This window comes from Ranitomeya imitator, chromosome 2 (assembly GCF_032444005.1).
Source record: "Ranitomeya imitator isolate aRanImi1 chromosome 2, aRanImi1.pri, whole genome shotgun sequence".
NCBI classification, from domain to species: Eukaryota; Metazoa; Chordata; class Amphibia; order Anura; family Dendrobatidae; genus Ranitomeya; species Ranitomeya imitator.
The window spans coordinates 501,864,810-501,875,087 of record NC_091283.1 but is presented as its reverse complement, the minus strand read 5'-3'; the positions used below and the strand labels follow the sequence as shown (position 1 = coordinate 501,875,087).

Below are 10,278 nucleotides of genomic sequence, written 5' to 3'. Positions count from 1 at the left end.
ACGCTACTCTAAAGCTGGCCAGATCACTGGATCCAACCAACCTTAGTGGAGACTTTTCTGAAAATTGATTAGTGCTCTTGGACCCAAATCTATCAGACATTTATGATATATCCTGTGGACATGCTATAAATGTCCAAGATGGGTATACCCTTCACCTTTCTGCACAGAGGAATATCAGCACTGGGTCTCCTGAGGCTCACGTGGCATTGTTATGATATTTGAGCTCAGTCTGTAGCCAATCAGCAGCTGCTATTAGGCTGTTGATCGCTCACTTTCTTTGGACGAACCTCAAGTGAAGTGAAGAATTGAGGACACAGCAACCCCATAGTAGCTGCTGATTGGATGCAGGTCTCACATGGTGCCCAAACCGCTGGAATGGCACCAGTGAAAAGGTGAGTATATGTTATTTTTATTTTATAGGGGGGCTACTTTATTTAAAAGGTGTTTTTTTAGGTAGTGGACACACCCTTTAACTTTCAGCCTGTGCAGTGGTTGGCAGTTGAGTAGTATGTGCACTGCAGTTGACATATGCCAATACTGCTCAATTGATCCGCATAGGCTTTTGTTTGGGTGACTACAGTGAGGATTCATTAGAATGATGATGACTTTAAAGGAGTAGTATCCTTGCCCACATTCTTTAAACATACCAGTTCATGCAGTGTTGGGGCCTAAGTCCAATATCAGATAGCCATAATATATTTTAGTATCTGCATTCCAATAATTTCCAACTGTTGAAATCTCATTTGTGTGACTTTTTATGTGCCACACCCTACTTATCCTGGAAAGTCAACAATACCTACAAGAGACTCCCACTTTGGTTATGTTTGCCTAAGTTCTACACCCATTGAAGTTGCATATTTTGGGTCTAATGCCCCGGCCACCAGTCATTCTAGTGAATCCAACATCGATCACTACAGATCCTTTTCTAAATCCAACCTAAAATTGAATATTGCCAGCGCTAGACAACTCTTGCCTTGACAGTTGTCATGTTCTTTTATTTTTAGGAAAAACTCAGAAATATTTCTAGAAGTCAAGATTAACTCTGCAAAATTGTGTATCAACTTGATTGCAAAAGTTTATTGGACAGAAAAATGCAAAGAAAACAAAAAGCATAAAGCATAGAAGTGACACTAGACGGTCCGTGAAGGAGAATGTTCTTTGCAGTTTCCTAGACTTCTGCTAGGGCCCATGTTAATACTTCTCTTCAATTTCCCTCACATGTGTATTAACAACCTTTCCATCCACCACTTCTTCAATCAAGGTCTTGACTTTTCTTGTTCTACTTGGATCTTTGGAGGAAAACAAAAGAATGATCACTTAAATGTAGAAATAACTTGTGAGAATACATTTTAAATGTGTGAGAAACAGATTGACGAACTTTCCTAATAGTCATGGCTAATATTATATCCTGTGAAAATGTCATAAATATCTAAAGTAGTTATACCCATACTGGTTTGATCACATTGCATTGCAATTCTGCTATTCATGAGGTCGACTTATAATGGTCATACTTTATGACACAATCCATAAGGGTCAATAGTAGACTCAACATACTTGAAGATCTGCTGTGTGGTCCTCAAGATGACTATATATGCTAATATCTTAACACCAGTATATACATTAGACTAACAGTGGCTGTACCCGCCACTTTATGACACAATCCATAAGGGTCAATAGTAGACTCAACATACTTGAAGATCTGCTGTGTGGTCCTCAAGATGACTATATATGCTAATATCTTAACACCAGTATATACATTAGACTAACAGTGGCTGTACCCGCCAATATCACCGTATTGTACCCTCCAATATTGATGCATTCAGTCAACAGTCTGCTGTGTATATCGACTTTTCCCTGATAGATGATGTCCGGAGAGATCAGAATTTGGCTTGTCCGATTTCGGACAGCTGATCCTTTTGTTCTCTAAGAAATAAGCCACCGCTAGAGATATCTGACAGAAGTTCTCTCAATGAGAACACATAAGTATGGGAGAGTCGGCAGATAGGTGCCTGCCGAACGATCACCCGAACGGTAGCTATCAAAGCTATACTTTATAATATTGTCTGGCTTATTTATGGTTGATAATAAAGATTCTTTAGGTCAGCTTACCTTTAGAAGAATCCACTGAAACTGCTGAGGACTTTTGACTTGTAGAAGAAGATGATGAAACTCCAAAAGATGACCTTGAATAAAGGAGTTTGTTAGTCAAAGAATGAGCACGAGAACCACCATAATCTTTGAGAGTTTTCCTTCCTTACCCTCCTTCTCCTTCAAGCAGCTGACGATATTTCTCAATTTCTTGCTCCAGACGGGTTTTTATATCGAGCAGCCGTTTGTACTCATCACTTTGGTTTTCCATGTCGCACCTCAGCTGGCTCAATTGTTCTTCCACACTACTAATAATATTTTGTATTTGTGTGATCTGAGCACAGTATCGACCTTCTGTTTCTGCCAACGTGGTTTCTAGGGATTTTTTCTGTGAACATGAATAAAACTTTTTGAGGATATCAGATTCTGGTGGCAAATGTATTTAGTGAAAATGCTAAAGAAAATCTGTGAAGATCTTATGTATCATCTATTCAAAGACTTATGTAGGCTCTAATATACCCTATTTTTCACTTTGCAAGATGCACTTTATTTCCCCCAAATTTCGGGGGGAAATGGGGGTACGTCTTACAAAGCGTTACCGTTGCAGGCTGGGATGAGGGGGTGTCCGCCGCCGCTGCCCAGGTTGTCCGATGCTGCCCAGGGTGATGCTAGAGTCTCCGATGCTGCTGGGGGCTCTGACGACATTTAGTGAAAGGTCAGAGCCCCCCGGCAGTTTGTTCATGCTTTACTGTGCGACGGACTCCGGGAAAATGGCCGCCAGGATCTCGGGAGATGAGATTTCAGTGCTGAGATCTCATCTCTCGAGATCTTGGTCACAGATCTCCATTTGCGCATGCACCGCCTCCCGGCAGCCATTTTCCCGAAGTCCACAGCACCGGAAAGCATGGACGAAGTGCCGGGGGGCTCTGGCCTTTCACAAAATGTCGGCAGAGCCCCCTGCTGCACCGGAGACACCCCCACAGCACCGGAGACACCCTTGCAGCACCGGAGACACCCTTGCAGCACCGGAGACACCCCTGCAGCATAGGAGCCCCCCTGCAGCACAGGACACCTGCACACCCCCTCATGCCAGCTTACAGCAATGCTCCACTCCTGCCTCCTCCAGCAGCGACCCTGGGACCCCGTTTCACCAGAGCCACCATTCCTGGTAAGCAATAAGACGCATGGATTATAAGAAGCACCACCAATTTATTAAAAAAATGTTTTTTTCCTATTTTTCTCCTCAAAATTTGGGGTGCGTCTTATAATCCGGAGCGTCTTACAAAGCGAAAAATACGGTACTTCTTCCACATTATTATTTTCATACCATTGCCAACTGGGACTGCAGCTCTATCTCCAGGGCTTGAAGGCTTCTTCTCAGGTCGGAGATCTCAGAACTGCTGGACTGCACCTGAGCCACCCCAGCTGAAATCTCTTTCTTTAGCTCCTTACTCTATAAAAGCAAAGTGCAAAGTGATACATTACAAATCAATCCCATAGTAACCTCAATATTTTTGTTGGGTTTATGTGATAAATGAAAAAGATTGCCCTTTTGAACTTTCCCCTTTTTGTAAGAATAAGAATGGCCCCATAACAATATGCTGAGGGTCTAACAATTATCAGTTGTAAGGTATGGGGAAAATTCCTTACAGAATCCCTACAAGGAAACCAAAGAATTGCGGAACACGGTTGCTATTGCAATGAAATGTCTCTCTGTGTGATACATAGACATACTAGGCCTTCTAATGTTCTTTGTGGCCTCTCTGCTTTGGCTAATATATGGGGGATTGGATATAGGGGCTTCCCTTTACTTAAATAGAGTCTCCTAAAAGACTGTAAAAGAAAAACGCTTTCCTAAAAAAGTAACAAATTTTATTTTTTTTATAAATTAATAATAGACATGCAAATAAATTTGGAATATATCTTATCAGAGAAATCCACTTCTTTCTCCATAAGAACTAATTATTCATTCTCAGAATTCTCAATTCACTGTCAAAATCTGTATTGGGTGAAGAGGAAGAGGGAGGAGCTAGAGGCAGAGCTCCTCCCACCTCCTATCCCCCCTGGGGTACATTGGAGGTGAGCATTGCTACTGATTCTGAGATTCTATCTCAGTGATGTAAAAATTTGTCTTTACTGAATACAGATTTTAGCTGCAAATTGACAAATTTGAAAAGAAAAGATCCCATCCAGGAGGAGAAAGAAGCACATTGCTCTGATAACATATAGCACAAAGTTTCTTATTTTCAACATTACTATTGATTTATGAAGAAAAACTTACAACAACGGTTACTCTTTAAGGTTAAAGGGACATTCCCATCTCCAAGATCCTATCCCAGAATGTAGTAGGTGTAGTAATAATAATAATAATAATAGCAAATACCTCCAATTAGAAATGTAGTATAGTTCTTCTGATAAGCTATGTCGCTTACCCCATGTGCGGGGCATTAGCTTAGGTATCCATGATTATGACCACTCATATAGTGACAGTTAGTTATAGTTGTTAGTGGTCATAACCATGGATATCTAAGGTACTGCAATGCCCTGCACATGGGAAAGCAGAATATCTACACTACATTTCTAATTGGAAGAATTTGTTAATATTATTATTATTACACTTACTACATATTGGGATAGGGTCGTGGAGATTGGAATAATGAATTTTTGACGCTGCATACGGGGAACTAAAAATGCAGTGTCTTACATTTCCTAACGTGGACAGGATTTATTTTAATCTGATGCCTACTGTGCTTTTTTTATTCTGAGTAAACTGACCTGCGGTGCATGTTTGAAATTTGCAACATATACATTTTTTTTTGCAGGTACACTGAGTGTTATGGGCAGATTTTCCCCCCTAGAATTGTATTAGATGTGGAAAATCCACACATATAAAACGCTACGGAAATGCACTAAAGCTGCATGTAATCCTCCCAGGACTGTACCAATAAAGCTTGGGTTAAAAACAAAGCAGCTTTATTTAAAACACGACCATACTATTTAATGCCTGGACCTGCATCTCCTCAGAGTCATACAAATTATCTCCTACAGAAAAGACTCCCTGATCCTGAGTCTAAATGCGGTGGTCATGGCAGAGGGGCTTGCTAGGGCTAAGTACGATCATGCAGCCCGCGACCCCTGCCTACGCCTACAAACATGAGAACATTAGACCTCCCATTACCTGCTCAAGGAACCGAGCCTCAGCCTCCTTCCTGTTCTTCTCGGCAATGGCTTCATACTGCTCCCTCATGTCATTGAGAAGTTTCATCAGATCAACGCCGGGCGCAGCATTCATCTCAACGGTGACTTGTCCGGCCTGTGAACCATGAAGAGATCCCATCTCCTAGAAACACCAAAAGGAAAAGCAAAATGTCATACACTCAACATTATTATTTGATGGACAATATGTGGCACTAATGTGTTAGATATAACTTATATGGTCACCATGGTTTCTGCTCATTCGCTTTGCGACAGTGAAAGCGGGGGAGAACATTATATAATAGGATATACGGCTAGAGATCTATGACTGTAGAGAACATTCCTGCTCTCCATTCTGTCTCTTTAATGAAATATTTTATTCTGGAGCGTCTTTTCTTAGAATACTGCATTATACTGGTCTTCTTTTAATGTATGAATAAATTGACAACTCAGGATTACCATTGTCGATGGGGCATGTCCCTCTAAAATGTAACACTGTTAGCCAACATTGGACTGTATATATAGGCCACCTACTCATTAGAATAAAGTAGGATGAATCTGCCTGCATTGGGCTACAGTCTATTGTGCATGGGGGCCATCAAACTCTCCACCGAGTTTCCTCGGGCAGTCTGAATTTTTAATGGCCGACATTTTTGTTCTTCGGGAGACAGGCCCCTGCCAGAGCCATTTTGCAGCAGCTTTCTCTACTCTCCCTTTTGAAATCACATGAACATTCAGCCAAGCTGATCAATAACATGTATGGATTTCGGTAGAGATTGCTGATGGGCGAATGAGCACTCGGACATCAGCTACCGTATGTTCATGACCGCCCTTGGACTGCATAGGGACACACCTAATTGACCATGGTAATAGTTGATAATGTGTTCTTCCATTTCCAGAAGGGCTAACAGAGGATCAGCACAATGCCGAATTCTAGAAGAATATATGCTCTCACATTACATTATAACATTTATTCATACAGTGCATACACAGTCATTACATAGAGAATACCAGTATTTGTTTAAACAGTAATGTTATGGAAGCTGAAGCTGACGGATCCTCCTTAGATGAATGCCCAAATTTTGTTGATAGATATTTTTTTATTGGACGTTAATGACTGTTGCTTCCAACTGATTTTAAAAGGGAATCTGTCAGCAGGTTTATCCTATGTAATCTTAGAACAAAATGAGATAGAGGTTAAAATACTAAATTCACCGCTGTGTCACTTATCAGGCTGTGTGCTGTTGTTCACTTATAATGAAGTTTTTATCACTAGGACATTATCGCTGCCTCGTGCCAAGTCATCCAACCACGCCCCTTCCTCTGATAAGCAGCTCACTGTCAATAAACAATGTATACACAGAGCCTGATCGGTGGGACACATCACTGGAATCAAGGTCTACATTAGGCTGTTCTCAGATGAAATAGCAAAAACCTGCTGACAGATTTCTTTTAATACAATCTTGCGTGCCTGTCTCTGTCGGTCCTATAGATATTGAATTAAGTGATAGGGTAACCACCACTTTATTAAAACGCCTCCAGAATTTTGCTACTGGATTCTGTTCTAGGAATTGGTGGATATCCCAGCTTTTAAAGGCAGTCTGTCAACACAGAATGACTAATTAAACCGAGTACAGGCACACGGTGCATCATAGTGGGGCCAATCATTTGACTGCACCTTCCCATCTACATGTTACCCCCTTATCTGCACAGAGCCCCTGCACTTAGTTTGAACAGTCATTCTGTGCTGATACAATCCCATTAAGGGTCTGCTTTTTTGAAGAAACAGTGTACTTTTCTCAATATATTGCAATGATGCCCCGTTAAATGACTGGTGTAATACTGTTGTGACTCTGTTTCTGTGCAATACATAGACGTTTTTGTTCTAATCTCATACAATTCTACTAAAGACCCCAAGAAAAGGGTCCTAAACATATCTAATACTTAGCTGAGAAGATTTGGAGTTCCTTATGCCCACTGTAGAATTGGTGCTTGTCTGACACCATCGAGTGGAGAATGTAAATTACAAAGCAATCATAAAGCTTTGCAGAATTCCTGCACAAGTAAGTCATGAACAGGCAGGTTTTGAACAAAGATGCTCAGTTGCCAGAGGGCAAAAGTATTTCATTTATTTACTTACAGGATAATTGCAGATTATGGGATACCATACCAATCATCTTCTATCTTTTATGTCATGTTGGATACAACACCCATAAAAAGTTCATCACCTATGTAACTTCCTAAATGTACATTGGTGTCTGGAGCATACACAATATCATAATAAAGGGTGAAATGATCGGTGGCTTACAAAATAGTGTTCAAAGTTCTGATGGACATTTCTATCAGGGCAATGCTTGCACCTAACGGCGTTGGTACTGGCATAATACTGATACACTGATCACATTACAGAAACATGCTATTTCACATGGGGAAACCTCCTTGAAATGACTATTAAAAATTGCATTTATCAATGGTCTTTTAGAGGGATAGTCTTTTCAGACTGAAAAACCTGGTCAGTATCAGGAGTGGTCTACTGAAAGAGGTCGTATTTTGGAGAGCTTTCACCTTACAGTAACTGAGGCGTTTACCAGGATATTTTTATAATTTCAAGATATAGGGTCACAAATTTCTGCCTAGCTCCAGTGGCATAAACAATATGGCACCTCACATGCTTTATACAGTAGAGTTCAACTTCTTACCTCTTGGTGATTCTTCTTCAGATACATCAGTTCTTCAGTAAGGCTTTCAATTTGTATTTCCAGGTCAGATCTTGCTAAGACCAGCTCATCCAAGACTCTTCGTAGGCCATTAATATCAGCCTCCACACTCTGTCGAAGAGCTAGTTCATTTTCATATCTGTTGAAGACATCATTTTCATAATTGGGTTGTCAGCTTTGTGGGTTCAAGTGCACCACTTGTCCAACTAGACATATGTAACTCATATTATACTTATATTACTCACTTAAGTCTGAAGTCATCAGCTGCCAGCCGAGCATTGTCAATTTGCAAAAGAATCTTGGCGTTATCAATGGTGGCAGCCAGGATCTAAAATACAAGGTGTAAATAGTGACTTTGTCACCGAAAACTAGAACATGAATGGTTGATGATTCTTTTGCTTCTTTTCTAGAAGAGGTACGGCATGACAAAAACTCTTGCCATCCTTCAAATTTAAAAATAATCAACCCTGCTAAGGTTCATGCAAACTCCAAGAAAAGCATAGTTCAAAACATCAGCTTACTGCTACTTCTAAGTGGTCATGACTGAAAGTGTCCAAAGAGAAAAACTCTGTGGTACAAGAATCAGTTGTTACGATGTTCAAAATATAGTCTGTCTTTACTCAAAGACCTTTGTCAATATTATCTCTACAGTTCACATATATAGTTAACGTAGCTGAAACACCATTTAGGTTAGCCATTGTTTCATACAGTTAAAGGAGGCCTGTTTGTTAATTCATGCTGCCCAAACCAGAGCAGCTTGCAAACCAAGAGACACTCAATTTGATTATCTGTAATCCATATTGTGTACAAGTCTATGTCTTACCTTATTTCTGAGATCCTCAATAATTGGATCATATTTGCTGTAGTCTGCTGCTCCATCACCAGTAGTGGAACCTGGACGTTGTTTTTCATACCATTCTCGGATTTTTTGCTCAAGATCAGCATTAGCCCCCTCTAAAGCCTTGACCTTATCCAAGTAGGAAGCTAAGCGATCATTTAGGTTCTGCATGGTTTGTTTTTCATTACTTGCAAAAATCCCTGAACCGCCTCCACCACCAAATCCTCCACCAGCACTTCCACCAAATCCTCCACCAGCACCTCCACCAAATCCTGCACCAGCGCCACCACCAAATCTTACACTAGCACCTCCACCAAATCCAGCTCCACCACCAGCTCCTCCACCAAATCCTCCTCCAAAGCCACCACCAGCACCTCCAGCTAATCCTCCTCCATAACCACCACCAGCACCTCCACCAAATCCTCCTCCGTAACCACCTCCAGCACCTCCGCCAAATCCATCACCAAATTCACTACCACCGAGTTCATTATAGCCAAAATCTCCAAAACCTGCTCCTGCTCCATTCATTATTATTCCTCCTTGCCCACCACCACCAAATCCTCCACCTCCAATGCCTCCTCCAACTTGTTGAAAGCTTTGTGCTGACCTCCGAAATGAAGCAGAGTTTGAACCACCCAGGGACCTTGCATATTGGGTTGACATGATGGTGGAACAGAGAAGGATTGCTCAGCGTAATATGCTGCTCTAATATCGACCAAACGGTAGTGCTGACAGTTTTTCTATCCTTTTATACATAATAATGGTGGGTGTATCCTCTTACAGTCTTGTGTTAGAAGAAATCATTGTTGCGACAGATCAGGGATTTGGTGCCCAGGTAAATAATTTATTCCATTTTGTTATGTTCTTATCTGCTCAAATATTTTAGCCCATGGCTATAGTTATTAAATCAAAAGGGTAAGATGGGTGGAGTGTCATTAGACCATCATTATACTGCTGAAGCCTTTCTAAGCCTGTCTAAACAGATTATTTATGCCTTAAAAGTCCTAGATTTTTGCTGATTGTCATTGGAGCTTTGCCAGGTGACCATGTACCTACTTTCTGCATCCTAGGTTGCCATTGATCTTAGTTATGTCTTCTTCTGCCTGGGGGTTTATAGGTTTTATAACTGAAGAAAGACATATTTCAGCAGATTTACATCTAGTAGTACACACTAGGTGAAAACAGTTGTGGGTATCTAAAAATGACTTGAAGTACAGACAAAGCATGAAAGAAGAATAAGAACCTTCTATGCAGAAATGATTCTGTTGGCTGAGCCGGCAATGGTACAGTGTGTTGTCTATTACCCACACTGGTGTGGTTGTCCCTTCCAGTTTTTAAAAAAAGAAAACTAGAACAGATTCTTTATACTCAAAAAAGTTGTAGTCATTATAGTCACCGATCCCCTGGCTTGACCTAATTGTTAAGTTTGAGACTCGAATG

The 10,278-nt window shown here is 40.9% G+C and overlaps 1 protein-coding gene across 1 annotated transcript; it reads right to left on the bottom strand.

Annotated features, from left to right (window-relative positions):
• Nucleotides 1-1,050: 1,050 nt before the first annotated feature.
• On the bottom strand, nt 1,051-9,656 carry LOC138664677 (keratin, type I cytoskeletal 47 kDa-like). The gene is made up of 8 exons (XM_069751581.1): nt 8,824-9,656; nt 8,246-8,328; nt 7,983-8,139; nt 5,267-5,428; nt 3,416-3,541; nt 2,259-2,476; nt 2,110-2,183; nt 1,051-1,289 (listed from the first exon to the last, which is right to left on the bottom strand). The coding sequence occupies exons 1-8, from the start codon at nt 9,499-9,501 to the stop codon at nt 1,192-1,194; spliced, it is 1,596 nt and encodes a 531-aa protein (XP_069607682.1). The 5' UTR covers nt 9,502-9,656; the 3' UTR covers nt 1,051-1,191.
• Nucleotides 9,657-10,278: the final 622 nt, after the last annotated feature.